Source organism: Eschrichtius robustus, chromosome 17 (assembly GCF_028021215.1).
Source record: "Eschrichtius robustus isolate mEscRob2 chromosome 17, mEscRob2.pri, whole genome shotgun sequence".
Classification (NCBI taxonomy): Eukaryota; Metazoa; Chordata; class Mammalia; order Artiodactyla; family Eschrichtiidae; genus Eschrichtius; species Eschrichtius robustus.
In genome coordinates this window covers 29,740,426-29,759,607 of record NC_090840.1, presented here as the reverse complement: position 1 = coordinate 29,759,607, position 19,182 = coordinate 29,740,426, and the positions used below count along the sequence as shown (strand labels likewise).

The 19,182-nt window shown below is 36.9% G+C and overlaps 1 protein-coding gene across 2 annotated transcripts in view; it reads right to left on the bottom strand.

Moving 5' to 3' along the window:
* The window catches only part of ATP6V0D2 (ATPase H+ transporting V0 subunit d2), a 47,159-nt gene that overhangs the window by 18,635 nt on the left and 9,342 nt on the right, over positions 1–19,182 (bottom strand). For both annotated transcript variants that reach the window (XM_068525573.1, XM_068525572.1), the window contains exon 2: positions 16,275–16,446. In XM_068525573.1, the coding sequence (XP_068381674.1) occupies positions 16,275–16,446 (172 nt within the window). The remainder of the gene's footprint in view (positions 1–16,274; positions 16,447–19,182) is intronic.

Genomic DNA, 19,182 nt, shown 5'->3' with positions numbered 1-19,182 from the left:
GGCTTCAAATGTTAGAAGAAATTTTATGAGTTATTATTACGATTACTACTACGTGGGCACAACAGCATGGTATAAATTTTTAAAGCTTTTTATCTTGAAATAATTAGATTGACAGGAAGTTGCAAAAATAATACAGAGAGGTCCTATGTACTCTTCACCCAGTTTCCACCAGGGGTTACATCTATATAGCTGTAGTGAAACATTAGAATTAGACAAGTGACATTGGTACTGTGTGTATGTGTAGTTCTGTGTTAGTTTATCCCATGTGCCTATTTGTGTAACCACCACAACAGTCAAGGTAAAGAACTATTGTATCATCCAAAGATCTCCAATGTGCTACCCCTTCACAGTCACACCCTTCTCTTCCCACCCACCATCCCCTAACCTCTGGCAAATACTAATCTGTTCTTCCTGTAACTTTGCCATTTTGTGAATAATATTTAACAGGAATTGTATATTATGTGACATTTTGAGACTGGCTGTTTTAATTCAGCTTAATTCCCTTGAGACACATGTAATACATACATGTTATTGCATGTAAATAATTTGTCCCTTTATTGGTGAGTAGTATTCCACAGTATATGTATACTTGTTTGTTTAACCACTCACCTATTTAAGGCATTTGGTTTTGGGGTTTTTTACCCCAGTTTTTGGCTATTATAAATAAAAACTGTTATGGAAACTTGTGTCAGTTTTTACATGGGAATAAATTTTAATTTATCTGGGATAAATGCCTAGAAGTGCAATTTGAGTTGCATGGTAAGGGTATGTTTAGTTTTTTAAGAAACTGCCAAACTATTTTCCAGAGTGGCTGTACAACTTTTAGAGAAGTGTATAAACCTTACCTCTTTTAAAATCTCCTTACCTTCCTTATTTATAATAGAATTGTCTTAAATATTTCCTCTGCATACAGAAAGGACCACATCAGACAAGTATTAATTTTTGCTTCAACTGTCAAATACAATTTACAAAATCAAGAGGAGAAAGTCTATTGTATTTACCCATATTTTCCTCCTTTTTTATTGTTCTTTTCCTGTTGCTTCAGACTCCTTTTATCACTTCTTTTCTGTTTCAAGAACTTTGTTCAGCCATTATTTTAGGGTAGGTCTATGGGTCACAAATTCTTAGTTTTCATTCATCTGAGACTGTTTTGAATTGCCCTTCATTCTTGAAAAATATCTTCATTGTATATAGAATTCGGAGTGGACATCTCTTTCCTTTTAGCATTAAAAAAATGTTACACCCCTTCTTTCTGAACGCCATGGTTTCTAATGAGAAATCCACCATTGTTCACGTTGCTTTTCCCCCACAAGTGTCACAGCTTTCAGGCATTTTTGTCTTTGTCTTTCAGAAGTTTGACTATGATGTGTCTTGGCTTGGATTTCATTGGGTTGTTCTGGTTTGGGGTTCACTCAGCTTCTTGAATCAGTAGGTTTGTGTTTTGCCAAATTTAGAAAAATTTTAATTACTGTTTCTTTGAATACATTTTCAGCCTTTCCCCTTTTCTCCTCTCCTCCTGGGACTCATTGCTGCTGTGTATTTTGAGTCCCAGGAGTGAGGGAGAGAATGGAGTTGGAGGAGTCTTAATCTTAAAGGATGTAGAGGGAAGAACTGGAAGCTTGAGATCCAGAAGCTTGGAGCAGGGCTCTGTGCCCACCTCACCACCCCCCCCCCCACGTCCCCAGTCACCCCTGCAGACTACTTCTGCACTTCCACAAGCTAAGCAGAAGGAGTCACTTGCATCCCATCATATCAAAGGTACATACTATTAACATAGTTTATGACTGTGCTGGTCTTGATCACCTGGCTGAGGCAGTGTTTGCCAGATTTCTCCACACTGAGAAGGTACTGCCCCCTCTTCCCATATTGTACTCTTTGGAAGAAGTCACTATGTACAGCCTACCCTTAAGAAGTAGGGAATATGGTTCCCCTCCTTGAGGATGGAGCATCTACACAAATTATTCTACTAGGGAGATTTGTCTCTTCTCCCTCATTTATTAAGTTATCCAATCATTTATTTAGACCAGGATGGTCTCATAAATATTTACTTTACATTTATTTTATATTTGGGGTGATAATTCAGTACAACTTCCTTTATTTTGTTGCTCATATTGTTCCAGCTTTAGCCACTAAGGGCTTTTGCAGTTGGCTCCTGTGTGCTCCTTTAACATACCCAACCATTGCAGGTTTTTTGTTTTGTTTGTTTCGTTTTTCATGTCCTCATATTCTGGCATTACAAGACAGTTTAAGCTCATCTTGTATATTTCTTGCCCCAGTCCTAGAATTAGCTTTTTCTCCAAGGAACGCTGATTCTCTTTATGGGAGAATGGTATTAGAAACCAAGATCTGGGCATTAGGTGGGGTATTTACTAGTGTGGTTTTTATTGTAGGCATTCTCAGCTAAGAGCAAAGAAATATACACACACCTACTAAGCAAGGATTCCATCAGAGTATTATTCTCACTCAGTAGGTCCCACTTCAAAAACCTTATCCATGGCCACACTTCCTTCTACCACGTAGAAGCAGACTATTTGCAAATCTTCAGCTCCAGGCAAAACCTCTTTCGCCAGCCTCAGATCCATATTCTTTCACTTCCTTTCTGTGAATGTGACTACCTGATTTTCTCATAGGCACCTCAGTCACACTATCTCAAAAATCTTATTGCCCCTAATCTTTCTCCTTCTTCTGGAATCTCTATCTTTATCAGCAACCTCACTACTCTTATTCCTAAAAATCTCTCAATGGCTTCCTTCTGCCTTTAGAATGAAACACAAGTTTCTCATCATTGTATGCAAGGCCCTTCATTCGTTGGTTTCTGATTACTTCTCTGGCTATTGATGTGAATGATATCATTAAAAAGAAAGTATATATTTTAGAAGAGAGAATAGAACAGACCCCAAAAAACTTTTAAAGGGTGGAAGAAGACTTTGCAAGAAGAATGAGGAAAGGCCAGGATGGTAAAAGGAGCCCAAAGAGAAAGTGTCATCACAGAATGCACAGGATGAGGACATCTACTGTGAATACTGTGCTGAGTTATGAAAAAGCTGAAAATATATCCATTAGACTTAGCAACTAGAGTGGTTTCGAGGGCCTGGTGGGGTAGAAAATAAGACTGGAGTGGGTTGAGTAAATAAGTGAGAATATAGGAGTAGAGACTATCCTTTTTAAGAAGCTTGGCATCAAGGGGTGGGAAAGGGTAGAATACCATTATCTTCATGTGGTTGCTGTGTAAATTAAATCAAATCACACATATGAAAACAGTTTGGAACTCATAACTTGTCACAGTAAAAGGAGCCCAATCTTTGAAACAGAGACGCCTAATTCTAAGCCCAGCTCTGTTACTTAAAAACCAGTTTAACAAGAGCTTCATTTCCTCATCTTAAATGGAAATATTTATTCAACTTGAATGGTTGGCACCAGGATTAGTCATACATATGAAAGCATTACTGCAGTGCCTCCTGCAAAGAAGGAGGGTCATACATCCTTAGAGGAAGTTAATTCTCTATAAACCGGACCTTGGAGGAAGAGGAGGAGAAAATTTTAAGCCACATACATAATCTTTAGAGTAAAAAATTTGCAATGTTCATACTCTTTCATCAAGTCTGAGATTTCTACATCTCTGTACTTTTACACTTAGTTCTAGTTAACAGAATCCTTTCTAAATTTACCTATTGCTCTTAGAAGATAAGGATTTAACCCCTGGTATGGCGTGGAGACAAGAAGCTGAGTGGTACAGTCATTTGGAAGACAGAACATCCACAAGACCATAAATCATAATACCTGTTGGGATATTCACCCTCAGGTCTGATTTATACCTTTCATAAAATCTGTTACCATCCTGTTCTACATCTTATAACCCTAGAATTATCCTTGTGTGGTCATTATTTTATATGATGTTTCCTTTATGATATCTGAACTTCAAAATATTTAATGTTTTCTCTTTGGAAATATAATAATTAATCTCAAAACAATGCTGGTTAACTCATCATAAATGATAGCTGCTTTTATGTATAAAAAGGTCTGAACCCCTTTGTTAAGATGGAAGCTCTTCATGACTCAGTCTGAATTCTCCTTTCGGGCACGACTGGATAGGAAATAACTTGGCGAATTTGGAGACGACAAGAGATTCATCATCTCAAAGCATTGTGACTAAGGTCTGGCTTCATCACGTGAGCCACACCCTGATGTCAGGACTGGTTCCTTCTACCTAAGTGGCTGGATCAGCATCCTTTCACCTGCAACACATAATACAGTGTTCTCAGTGATAACGATGCTGTTTTAGGTGAGCAGGACTGTGAAATGATTCAAGGTCACACTTGTACATGTGGAAAATACAAGATCAGGGACATAAAATGCACGATCAAGAGTAATTGTTCATGGAAAGTATAGGGGTGTGTGTGAAATACATTAGGTGTACTTAAGTTATTTCATTCCTGAATGAAACTCCTCAGTGAAAGGTGCCGATCCACCCTTAACAAGCCCACCAGTTATTTACTGTCACATGGGCAACAGGGCCATGTTTTTATTCCCATTTTTTAAATAGAGGAAGTGAAAATTAAAACCATTTTTAAAAGCAATTAATTTTGCTGTCGCACTCATTTTTTTTTTCCTTCCTGGAAAATAAAACACTGAGAAACTACTAAGAAGTCAGCATTGCTGTAATAGCACATTTAGAACAAAAATGCTTATCACTAAGCATTTCCCAAACCCTTAGTAGCTCTGGAATCTTTAGAAAACTCTTTTCTCTGGTACTTAAGATTCTCTACAATCTTGGTCTAACCCATTTGTTTGGATTAAAAATTCTTCAAACTTATTTGTCCTTTTCTCTATCAGTGTCTTTGTTCCTACTCTTCTCTATATGGATAAAGCATCCCTTCCCCACCAATTGCTAAAAGCTGAGATCTTTCCCATCCTTTAAGGCCAATATTCAAATATTCATTTTAAGCTTTTAAAATGTCTCTAGCTAGAAGTGGTATCATTTTTTCTCTCTCTAAATTTCTGTGTTCATATTTATCTTGGTGTGAAATTAATTTTCAATATACATTGGCAGTAGCAATGGTGAACATGAGCAACAGTTAGCTCATTCATTCACAAACAGTTATTATATATCTAAAGAGCCAAGACCTGGATTCCTGCACTAATTTTGCCACTAATCAATTGTTCTTGGGTAAGTGATTTTACATGTTCAAGTGTAATTATTTACAGACAATTCCTACTCATCTCTATTACTTATAATATCCTTATAGATAAGGACTTTGTTCAGTACATTTTTTGTACTGAGGCCTGAACCATACTTGCACAGAACAGGGACACACACTGATGATTTTTTTCAATTGATGAATAAATTTTTCTCTATGTTCAGACAAATATGTTAATTCTGATATTCCCTGAGTAAACAGAATCAAGAAGATAACTGGCATTTTTTCTAGGGGTCATAGCTGCTTATTTCTTTCTCTGCACTTTTCTACTGAGGAGAATAACATTAGTGAGATTGCTCCAGTGTTGTCCCTTCTCTAGCACTGTATGTAAATATTACAGAAATCCATAGGAACACAAATGGAGTGATACTTCTTGCTCATTAGGCAGTTAAACATGCTGAGTCTATAATAGCCTGTTCTCCACCTAGTCAAGAACAGTGACTGGTAAATCTCATCTTTATTATATTCAAAACACCAGTCACAATAAATTTTGGAGAATCTTAATTCTTCCAATGAGGAAAGAAAAAAAGAAACAGCTGAGAGGACAGGGAGAGGAACAAAATTTTCATACATTGTTGGAGCATGAGAGAGCAACCTGCTAATATCTATCAAAATCTAGAACCTGCACAGCTGTTGACAAAGCAATTTCACTTCTGGGAATCCAACGTAAGGAAATTCTGGCATGAGGAAGCAAATATATATGTACAATGATGTCTGTTGTAGCATTACTTGAAATAGCGAAGAAATAAACTATATGGACAAAAGGGGGATGATTAAATTATGGTACATCCAACACAATGCGATACAATATATGCTTTAAAATAATATATATCGGGGCTTCCCTGGTGGCGCAGTGGTTGAGAATCTGCCTGCCAATGCAGGGGACACGGGTTCGAGCCCTGGTCTGGGAAGATCCCACATGCCGCGGAGCAACTAGGCCCGTGAGCCACAACTACTGAGCCTGCGCGTCTGGAGCCTGTGCTCCGCAACAAGAGAGGCCGCGATAGTGAGAGGCCCGCGCACCGCGATGAAGAGTGGCCCCCGCTTGCCGCAACTAGAGAAAGCCCTCGCACAGAAACGAAGACCCAACACAGCCATAAATAAATAAATAAATAAATAAATAAATAAAGAGTCACTATCTGAACTGAGTGGATTTAAAAAAATAATAATAATAATATATATCTGTATATACTTATGTAGAAAAATCTTAATAGATTACATAAAAAAGACAAATTGTAGGCAATACATAGTATAATCTCACTGTTCTAAGAGAAATAAAACCAACTATGTGTATTTATATTTATTGGTTTAGATATAAACGTATGCATATATATAAAACTTCTTTCACATAGAAAGAAATTTGGAATGGCATGCATGAAACTTATGAGTGTTTGCCTCTGGGCTTTGGGAAATGGGTACTAGAATATACTCTTTGCTTAGAAAATCTCTGTTCCGTATTTCTAAAAAGCCATCTCATAGGATTGTTGTGAGAATTAAATAAATTTAATACATGTAAAGTGATTATAAAATTACTGGCTTGTAGTAAGCACTAAATAAATTTTTTAATAAAAACTCTTTAAAAAAATATGCACACGTGCCTCATTTTCAATTAAAAAAAAACAAAATAAATGAGACAAAATAAAAGACAACTAAGGCAGTGGTTATCTGGATAAGTACCACAATGGATTTCAATCTCTCCAGGTTATGGGACAGCCTTAAGTCTTTTACTAAACAATTGCTGGGGAAGGAGCAATACTCTGGAAAACAGGTTGCTGGGATCAATCATGCCCCCTGGTGGTTGATTGCTGCCTAGCCAGAAAGTTGGCAAAGCAAAGGAAAGAACCTGTCCACCTTGGCCCTGATGTATCAATATTATATGTTCTGTGGCATCCATTACCTTAACATCGTTAACCCTCAGACACCACTTTTGCTGATGTCAAGTGGCATTGGCAACCCAACAGCCATACTGGTTAAGCCTGTGCTTCTGCTCTCTCTGCTGGATTTGCCTCCTGCTCATGTACAAACAGGGTCATTCTTCAGGCCTCAGTCTGAGCATCACCTCCTTTATGCAACCTTTTCTCACTTTCACAGGTGACTAGACCCCAATGCATGAAGTTAGCTACATTTTTTGAGTATATGTGGATATGCTGTATGTGTGGATTTATTTGTGTATTATATATGTGCATATTTTTCAATCAGCCAGTTTCGTGGATGTGAGATTTGTATAGTCACACAGGATTCCACACTTAGTAGGGCCCTGTGCTTGATTTAATTCTCTGCTGTTGTTCTCCTGAAATTACTAAACATTTAAAAAAAAAAAAATCTAAACATTTTTTAACAAGGGCCCTGTATTTCATTTCACTGGGCCTCACAAAATAATGTTCTATTTTCAATTAAACTCACAACTCTAAATTTAATATAAAAATTATTATTTTAGAGGAGGAAACCAAGGTTTAGAGCGATTCAGGAACTCTTTTCAGGGTCTCACAACTGGTGTATTGTAGACAGAGAACCTACCTACTGGCTGTAAGAATTTCTCACGTGCATCAGGGTCACCTGATTGAAAGGCTCATTGAAAGTGCAGATTCCTAGATCACAGTCCAGAACCTACTAAAACATAATTTTTAGAGGAATGGTCTTGGAATCTGCACCTTAAGTAACTCTTCTACTGGCTTAGAGAACAAATATTCTATATTCAATTCATCTCTAATCTTAGAACCTAGCATAGGCCTTCACTCATAGCAGTAACTTAATAAACATTATGCTGATTAAGTATCATCCAGTTACAGATCGACCAAGCATCACTTTTGCAGAAGAGCACCAGTGTTTTTCCATTCAAGTGCTTGAGAGTTTTATACGAGGAAGGCTTTATCAGCAGCTAGAGTTGAGATATTTTTGCCCTGCACTTGTTCCCCATTGAACATTCACATGGATAGAAAGCCTTTAAGTTGGTGCAATCTTTATATTTCAGAACTTTTCTGGCCAAAGAGTCAGAATCACAAATACATAGTGCTGTCAAATAGTCAGTCTCATAATATTATTGGGAATTTGATTCTTGAAATCAGAATTTAACAAATTAAAAATTATGCAGACTTGGAGGTAAGGAAGACACAAAACATCTAGAATGTTCATGACCAGATGGAAGGCTATATAAACATTTAAAAATATTAGAGGGGGAAGGGGGTGAGGAGAGGAGAGGAGGTGGAGGAGGAGGCTTGGACTCGCGCTGCTGAAGTCCACTCACTCGCTGGCCAACTCCTGGCAAGTGGAAGGGATCCGCTGTGGACCAAGGAAAGTGGAGGAGCCTGGTGGCAGCCATCCCCTCTTCTGCGCTTCCCTGCACTCTCATCTCTCTCGGCCTTGGCCTCTGACACAATAAAGAGATGCTGGTTGCAAGTTTTGGAGATCCCTGTTTTTTATGGAACACAGTTCTGTAAAATTTTCATAAGATTCCTTGGCAATAACATACACTTGTGATGGACCCTAGAAATACTGCTATGTTAGGATTGGGTTCTGATTCCGAAGGATTTTCAAGGAAGAGTCCCTCTGCCATCAGTACTGGCACACTGGTCAGCAAGAGAGAAGTAGAGCTAGAGAACAACACAAAGGAAGAAGAGGACCTTCGCAAGTGGAATCGGGAAAGAAACATCGAAGCAGGGAAAGATGATGGTTTGACTGATGTACAGCAACAGTTTTCAGTGAAAGAAACAAACTTTACAGAGGGAAATTTAAAATTGAAAACTGGTCTTCAGGCTAAGAGAACTAAAAAACCTCCAAGGAACTTAGAGAACTATGTATGTCGACCTGCCATAAAAACAACTATCAAGCACCCAAGAAAAGCACTTAAAAATGGGAAGATGACAGATGAAAAGAATGAACATTGTCCTTTAAGTGGTGTCCTCTGATGCACAAACGTTTTCAATTTTGATGAACTCCAATTTGTCTATTTTTTCTTCTATTGCCTGTGCTTTGGTGTCATAGCCAAGATATCACTGGCAAATCTAACATCATGAAGATTTTCCCCTATGTTTTCTTCTAAGGGTTTACAGTTCTGGCTCTTATGTTTAGGTCTTTGAGAGATTTTCAGGTATCCATCTCACCCTGAACTTGCTCCCTGAATTCAGAAACTGATTAAGATAGCAAGGCATACTTTGGACATGGGAAACTGTTATAAAAAATGTAATGTATAAGCTATGGATATTGGACTAGTAACTATTATTTTGATTAGGTAATACACTACTATGATTCAGAATTTAAAAGATAAGAAAGGAAACAATAAAACATTGTTACCATCATTACCCTTTTCTCCCCTGAGTACTCAAATCCATTTCGGAATCTCCTTTTAGGCAATCATGTGATAACCCCCTACTAACTATGATAGCTAGTTAAGCAGAACAACAACAACAATTTCTCAACCAAAATGAAGAAAAGTGTTCTGTATATTGAAATTGTCTTACTTGGAAAATAAATAGAAACAAATTGTTTGGAACCAAAATTGGTGCAAAGAAACTTCCAGGAGCGTAACTCCATCAGTGCCTTTGATATCTCCCACAAATATATATATATATATATATATATATATATATATATATATATATATATATATATATATATATATATATATATACAAACAAGCAAATACATGCAAAACCCCCCCATTTAAAAATATAAATGGTACCATACTGTACAAAAAAATTAGAAAAATTTTTGACTTGAAAAAAATGCTGATAATAGATATTTTAAATTAATTAAATTATTTTTACATGATTTTCTTTTAAAATGTATAGAAAGAGTATAAAAATATGTCAAATCATGGTGAGATTAAGAATGATTAATTTATTCATATAATTTTATCTAACTTAAATGGGCTTATTCTTTTTGATTAGAAATAACAAAATCCTTTTTCTGACTTGCAAATTCTTTCTTCCCTTAGCTTAGAATTCCCAGGAATCATTGACTGTTTTCTCTCATTCGTCATAAATCAAGATACTAAATTCTGTTGTCTACCTCTCAGATGCATCTAACCACTGTCCCCTCCTTCCTAATTCTACTATCAATATTTCCACTCTAAACTTTAAAAATAGCTTCCTCTATGGTTTCTCTGCTTCAAGCCTCATTTCTTCAACACATCTTTCACAATACCAACAGAATCATTTTCCTAAAATAAGTATCAGATCATTAACCCTCACTTTTCAAGGCAAGAAGAGTTGAAAAGTAAAAACAAACAAAAAAGTAAAAGTAGCACCTTTGAAATGTTATGTGGAGAGCCCTGATGTCGCATCTTAGCATCTCTACTACTTACTAGCTACAAGGACTTAGGCACTTGAAGCATGAAATGGTAGCACCCTTTCTGAAAAGCCTTCCTTGATTGTTACTTATAAAGACTTAGGCCAGAGCCCTAAATCAGGCCAGGCTCTTGACTCTCATTCTCCAGTCCATGCTCTTGCTCTTGGGTGGGCTCCAGCCACACCTGAGATGACTTATCTCCAGATACACAATCTTATCATGCCTCACTGATGTACATGTATTCCTTTAATCAGATGCCCACTGAAATACTGGTTCAAATTCTACTTTCTCTGCAAAATCTTTTAAATCCAGATTTAGTTATTTCATCCTCCAGACTCCTCTAACTGAATGTTCAAGTCTCTATTATAGCTGTTGCTTAATTCTGTCATCTTTTCACCCTTTGTGGACACATGTGCCTGCTCCATTAGAATGTAAGTTCTTAGTGACTCAGAATTAGGTTATTTACGTTTTGACTAACAAGTGATGGGGTAACCAACTCATCCAGTTTGCTGAGGTCTTCCCTAGTTTGAGCATCAAAAGACCTCATCCTGAGAAAACCTTTAGGGCAAACCAAGGTATACAGCCTCCTAATGTACAGCACAGTTCAGAGCCTACAGAAGGGTTATAAACTGTCACTGGAATAGTCAAGAACTTTGGTTATCTTTCATAAATGAATCTTTCTTCACTGTGTGGTCCTTAACCTACAATTCTTGGTCGATGTTACTGTGAAGTATTGAATATTATATTTCCTTGGTCATCCTATATTGAGAAAATTTGATTATTTAAAAAGATTAAAACAATCTTAAAATAAAATTAGTATTTTGAATATTAAAATGTTATTCTAGTCAGATGTTTAATCTCAAAAGATAGGAGAAATTGAAATGCTGCTGGAAAGTGTTGAGTAGGAGGGAAGAAAAATAAAACAATCCAAGCCTATATTACATAGTCTCTTCATTAAAATGTTATTGGATTCATTCCTTTGTTTCACATCACTGTGTATAATTATAGTACATAAAACCTCCAGATCTTCCTGCTATTAGGCATTTAAAAATATCCATTCCAGATTTTCAAAACAAGTTTTACATATACAGTAATTATATCACATGCATGTGCAATGCTTAGATTATATTTATCATACCACCTTAAATTTAGACCATCTCTATTAGGGTTGACTTAATCATTTTCATAATGATGCCCTGGGCATTTCCTAATAGGGCAGGAAGTAATCCTATTTGATGGGAGTTCACAGGCGCTAGACAGACACTTGACTTTGCAACATGTTCTAAAAGAGAAATAAGAAAAATAGTTTCAGAACTATTGGACACCTGTCTTGCACACATAACTTTGTTACCTTTTGTTATGGTAACACATCTTTAGGCTCTGCAGAGCACAGCTGGATGCTGCCAGTGTTGGCAAGTCACACGACATGGTGGAACAAACCACGGATTGAGATTCAGAAGACCTAGGTTTCAGTGCAGTTGAGCTCTCTGGTCTCTGACAAGGAGATAATCCTATCCATGTAATTAACTGTGGTGAAAAACTCATAAGAATAATTGTGAAAGTGACTTCCAAGTCATAAAGTTGAGGCACCATAATGGGACATTTTTAATTAGGGGTGCACATCAGAATAACCTGCATGCCTTCCAAAATACAGGAGGGTCCCACTCCAAGGCCAACTGGATCAGAATCTCCTGGGATAGGGATCAGAAATATACTTATTTTTTAAAGGCCCAGAGATATTTCTGATTTACTTGCCTTTTTATAAACTATTGGGACAGTACAAGATCATTAGTTTTCTAGAATGATGGACCTGAAATCAAATCCCTTCCAAATCTCTTAATAATGTTGTGACTTTGAAATATACATTAATATGTTGAGCCTCAGTTTCTCTAGTTTGAAAACTGGAGATATAAACACTTCTTTGTGTAGAGATGTAGGTAAAACATCTAGGTCAGATGTCTGATAAGTAACCTAAATACCTGAAGATCATAAGACAAAAGGGAGTGTTGGCGACTGTGGTTAATTGGAGAATGCAAGCCTTAATTAAACATATTTTTAAAAATTACTGTAAAGACTGACCTGGTCACACAAAATGTATCTGCAGGCATGACATTTGGTTTTTACCCCTAACATACTGGCCAGTAAATAACCAATTCTCAAGTACTATATAAAATATAAAATCCTGAACTGTCTGAAAGTATGTTTCTATATGTATGTGTAAGATACTGCTAAATACAGGATTATATATTGATTCAGCAAATATTCAGTGCCCATTATGTACTTGTAAGTCCAGATAGAGATACTAAAAGAACTAATTCAAAGAGTTTACAGCCGAGAGACAGAGAGAGGCAGAAGATAAATTAAAACATGTCCATTACTAACAATACTGATACTACCAAAACGACATTTCCACGTCTTATTTTTTATTAACATTCTACCCAGGTATTTGTGACTGTCTGAATTCTTATATACAGTTTTTAAACATCGTTAATGACTAGAAATATTTGGAATTTTAAGTAATTGTTTTTAGAAACAGAGTATATTTTAACTAGATTGACATGGTAGTTTGTTGTGAAATAAGAAGGCTAATTAATGTTAAGGCTCCTTCCAGTTTTAAGATTCTATAATTAGGAAGCAATAAATTGTGGAATCATCATGTAAGAGGAACCACTGACCAAATGACTCAGAGTCATTCTTAGAGCTGGAGCATCTCTTCACATATTTGGGGAAAATTTTCATCATGTGAGATCGTCTTGCAACCTAAAATGTACAAAGCCTGGCAGCTTTCTCATTCAGTTAAAATTGGACTGTCCCCTGTCATCATCACAGGTCAGATTTTCTGAACTCAACTAAAGTCTGAGCAAAATAATTTTACAAAGCCTACTGCTAACATTTATTTCAAATCATGACTCCTCCACTTTTTAGATCTGTGACTTAGGCAAGTTAACTGCACTTAAGTTTTCATTTCCTCATCCTTAAAATGGTGATGATCAGAACTGAATAAGACTTGTCATGAGGGTTAAATGAAACAATGTTCGTAAAGCACTTAGCAGAGCCTTGGCATATAGTAATAGTTCATAAATGGTGTCTAGCATTTGGATTATCATTTTTACTGTTACACAACTATGGCCATGTTGTCTTAAAGCTCAGGAATCTTTAATGTCTTCATAATTACCCATGCCGGACATTTTTGCAGGAGGCTTCCCTGCTTGCAAATCCTCTCTCACAGGTGGCCATTCAAGATTAGATATAAAGTCAGATCTGACTCATTCCAAAGCTCAAGTGCATTCTACTTCACCTCAACTGTTATGGAGAGGAATAAATCTTGGGAACAAACCTGGCCTTTTCTTTTGTCTCTCCTACATTTGGGGTTTCTGCTAAAGATTTTATTTTTAAGGAAAGGTCTTGCAGATGCCAACAAAACACACACACACACACACACGAAAAATACTCTGATGTGATAAAGGCCAGCTTCATTAGCCTGCCACTGAAGGCTCCATAATCTGGTTGGAATTTACTTCTCTAGCCTCCCTTCCCCATTTCTCTCCTTCCCTTTTTGCACAGCCTACTCCAGCCAAAACTGACCAGTTATTCCTCATTCAGGCAGAATCCTTCCCTCTTCATGCGTCAACCCCAGATGTTCAGCCTTTTCCCGAATCTCCAAATTCTACTCCATTTCCAGGCTTGGCAACAATGTCAGCCCTTCCAGAATTCTCAAAAAAAGTGCTTGGGCTTTAGACTGAGTCAGACCCAAGTTCATATCTGATCTTCATCCCTGACTAGTTGTATATTGGTGGAGTCTTTAAAAATGTCAGCATCTGTGTCTTGACTATAAATAAAATTCTATACTACAGTGCTGATAGGAGGATTGACTGCACAAACAAGGAACATAGGCACTAACAACATGTCTCAAGGACATCAGTGGTTACTTCCTGCCTGGAATTATGATCATTTCTTCTACTTGCTTATTTACAGAAATGGTACAGAACAACTGGATCACTATGTGGGAAGAACAATTTGAGCTGGATCCCTAGTCTCATTCCTTACACCAAGATAAATTTTAGATGAATCAAAGTTTTAAATGTAAAAAATGAAACATCAACAACAACAGCAAAAAAATGGAAGAAAAGACAGGTGAGTTTATTGATGAGTTGGAGTGGAGAAGGCCTTTCTAAGCAGGACACAATAATCAAAAGATTGTACAATGAAAAGACTGCTGATTATAGCTAATTAAAATTTTTCAATGTTCCTACAGCAAACAAACAATATAAAAATAAAAATAAAATTATATCAAACTGAGAAAATAAATTTTCAACCCATATGATGAAAGGTTAACTTTCTTAATTTAAAAAGAGCTTTTATATATAAACAAAAAATGCTGAATACCCCAATTAAAAAAAAATAGACAAAGTATTTGGTCAGGTAGCAAATAAAAGTATTTGATCGGGTAGAAATACACATGACTAGTTAAGTGTGAAAAGATGTTCCCTTTTGCTAATAAAAAAATATAAATTAAAGCAAAGAGATACGGTTTTTAACCTATTGGAAGAGCAAAACTTAAAAAGGTAGTATGTGATGTTGGTAATGGTTAGGGCCGCAGGCCTTCTCATGCGCTGTTGTGGGGATGGTTCAACTTAGCAAATTTTGTTGAGATAAAAACAGGACATTCCTTTGACTCACTACTCACTCTGCTAGAAATTTAGCTTAGAAATAAATTCAAGACCTACACAGTAATAAGCTAGCTGCAAAACATTTTGTAATTAAAAAAAAGTTAGTTAGTTGTTAATAGATGCCTGATAAATGGAGTCATGATACGTACCAAACACGGACTTCCACGCAGTTATTTAAAAAAGTATGACATTGACGAGGATTATTTCTAACAAATGTTAAGTGGGAAAAAACTGATTCCGTTTGTATAAATTGAAAATGTGGGGGTAGTGTGGGTTGAGTGTGCATCAATATACATACACAATGTAAATTTTTTTAGAAAAATAATAAGACAATGAGAAGTACCTACTTTTAGAGAGCGGAACTGAGTGGGGAAGGAGGGGACATGTGGAATAAAGGGATATTTTTATTTTATGCCTTTCTCAACCAGTCGAGGGCCTGGATCTAGTAATCATAACTTTGTATATTACATCTAAGTTGTACATACATGATAAACATCTCATCTATTGTGGGCATTTGTTCCCAGTTTGTCAGCTAAGACAACTAGAGAGGCCCAAAGTTTTGAGCACTGGATATAATTTATTAACTGGATTAAGAAATACAATTTGCTATTGTGTAGAAGTTCAAACATTTTTTAAAAAGAAGGGCCTTCACACTGAAAGACTGGAACCACTGGCGACGGAGAGGGATAAAAATAAAACACATATAACTGTGATGGGAACTTCTTATGCTGTTGAAGAGGAATCAGGAAAGGGTAGGTGTGGCTTTAAGAACGATTTGTGGTATTTCAACCCCACCCTGACAAGCTATCCGAAAATGTCGCATAATATCTACCTTCACGCATCAGCAGTACTTATTTTTTAGAATGAAAACTGAAAACACTGCTTTACACGGAGGCCATAGCCACCTATCTAATCAAGTTTATAAATAAATGAAATCTATATTCTAACAGTGAAAATGCAGCTCTGTGAGCTTATCAGTTGCTCAGATTTGAATGTATTCAAACTTTCAAACAGTAGAAGGTCTTAAGCCTCATGTCAGCCTAACACCCCACCTGTTAACTGTTCAGGGTTGTTTGCACAATCACACTGGGGAGGAGTAGGGCCTCCTGCTACCACTTACGTCATGTATGTGAAAAAGGTGCTCAGGGGCTCCAGGGAATGATTCCGGAAATACTCAAATTCTCTGCATAGCTTTTTTCTCATCTCCGTGTCAATAATGGAAACAGTAAGAGGATTTGTTTGGTTAGCCAAGAAGTTGCCATAATCAGTGGTCTGGAGATGAATTTTCAGATCTGAAATTAAATGAAACCCCAAATCAGGTTAAATTTTGAACATGCATGAATAACCTTTACAACATTAATTGAAAGTATGGTAACTTTATGACAAATGCATATTTAATTATTATCTTATTAGACCTTAACATAAGGTCTACATATGATTTAGATTTGAGCATCAATCTCTAAAGCAATAAAAAATTCATGTTAACACAGATAGTCTAGTACGATATAACAATTTTTAATTACCTAAAAAATCTAGAATTATTTAGCACAGCTCAAAAGAACATAAAAAATCACCTAGTCCAGAGATTGCAAATTGGTTTTACCTGAGCCAACTTGTCATTTGAAAATAGTGCTAGGAAAACTGTTTGAGGATACTAAGCCTCCATCTCAGCTTGATAGAAAAGAAAAGTTTATTACTAATATTTACCACGGGTATGGGAGGGCAGCCACCAATATCCTTTGACTACAGATGAAGAAGTTGAGTTTCAGCGGGTCTAAATGGGAGTTATATAGTAGTGGAGCTTAAACTAGGAGATGGGTCTCCTTACTCTTGAATTCCAACATCATTTCCATGGGACCATGCTAGATGTCCTTTAAATGGCAATGTTTTTGGTTGTCAGATAATTTAATTGATTTCCAACTTCATTTACTGTCACTTCATCCTGAACAAATCATTTGTTTTCCAGCCCTACACTTCTGTTAATACTGATCCCACCTAACTCTATAGAATTGGCCCACTCCCCTTTTCAGATTGCTCATTATAATGTATCCTTCAACATTAAAATAATATTTACCAGTGATTGAGCGTTTATTGCATATCAGGCATTGTATCAAGCGTGTATTATCTCATTTACTACTCATGGCAACCCTATGAGTTAGGAATGATTTTTAGCCCCTTTTACAGGTAAGAACCCTGAAGCTCAGAGAGCTTAATAGCTTGCTCAAAATCACGTTGATAAATGGACTCAAAACCAGCCTCATATCTTAAAAATCTGTAATTTATTGCCAATCAGTTAAATCAGATTTTCAGTTGTTCTGTAAAGCCTTAATTCTGTCTGGCAGAATTATTCAATCTCACGCTGAATTTCAAAGTACTTGGATAATATTTCTAGCACAGCTCCTGTCCCAGGATATTATAAAGTCTTAATATGTTAACTCCAAAAATGCAGTTCTGCTTTCTTAGTTATATCTTTTATCTTTTGGTTCCTTGTGTAGTACCCAACATATAAGTGTTCTTAAATATCTGAATATCAAAAATGTCTTTGGCACCATCTAGCACACAACCAGAGACAATATAGCATCCTGGAGCTTACTGTATTTTTCATTCAAATATTTATTAAGCATCTGTTATGTGCTGTTACCACAGGAGGCCCAAAATGGACAAGACATATTCCTCATCTTCAAGGAAACTCACAATCTGGTGGAGGTAGAGGCACGACAAACAGATGATGCAAACAACTAAGTTCAGTGATAAAGATAAGAACCTTGATTTATGGGAACATAGAAAATAAGAGCAAGATGCATAGGGATGAGAGCAAAAAACCTAGGAGAGTTTCCAGAAGAAGGTTAAGCCAGAGGTGAGCCTTAAGGTGCTATGTAAGAGCGCAAGGAAGGCATTCCATGAATTAGTATATGTATGGTGGGTGCAAGAAACTCAAAACAGTTCAGTGTGGTTTGAAGCACTGAATGGGAGAGAAGGAGGGGTAAGAAGTGAAGACAGAGAAATAAGCAGGGGCTGTCCCCAGGAAGGCTTGGTGTGACTTCCTTGATCCTGAGGATAACAGGGAGCCCCTGTGGGCTATGAACTAATTGCTCTGGAAGCTGGGGGGAGGGTGGATTTGCAGTTAGGCACTCAAGTGGTTCTTGAGTCTCTGAGATTCAGCAAACAGGCATTCTTCCTCAGTGTCTGGAGTAGATCATGCACCAGAAATGCTCTTCATCTGATTGACTGCAGAATTTATTTGCTCAATTACCTATTTAATTAACTTAATTAAAAAAAATCATACTCTTTTGCCATGTCTTCTTTGGCTTTTATTTTGACAGTCAGATTTTTATACAATTTGACAGTTTGCATTCTCAGCACTGAGGAATATTTGCCAACAGAAGTGACACAAATGGTATTTCTTCCAGAACCATGGTATATTGCTCATGTGACATATGTTTCTTTTAAGCAAAATAACTTCCAAACCTTTCCAGCTGCCAGTGAGATTCTGAAATTAAATGCCTCAGGTGTTTCAGGGCTTCCCTGGTGGCGCAGTGGTTAAGAATCCGCCTGCCAATGCAGGGGACACGGGTTCAATCCCTTGTCCAGGAAGATCCCACGTGCTGCAGAGCAACTAAGCCCATGTGCCACAACTACTGAGCCTGCGCTCTAGAGCCCGAGAGCCACAACTACTGAAGCCCGCGTGCCTAGAGCCCGTGCTCCACAACAGAGTAGCCCCCACTCCCTGCAACTAGAGAAAGCCCGCGCGCAGCAATGAAGACCCAATGCAGCCAAAAATAAATAAGTAAAATAAATAAATTTATTAAAAAAAAAATGTCTCAAGTGTTTCAGACCCTGTAAGCAATCTTGTAATACTGTGCTTGGTGGAGAGACAGTTGAGATAGAAGGAGCCCTGTCTCACCAGCCCCAAGATGATCCAAGGGACATTTGCAATCAGATCCTAAGAAAATTTTAAGACCTGAAATATTTGCTGAGATAATATCATTATCTGTCAGTAATGACAATAATGCTTATAGTTTTTAAAA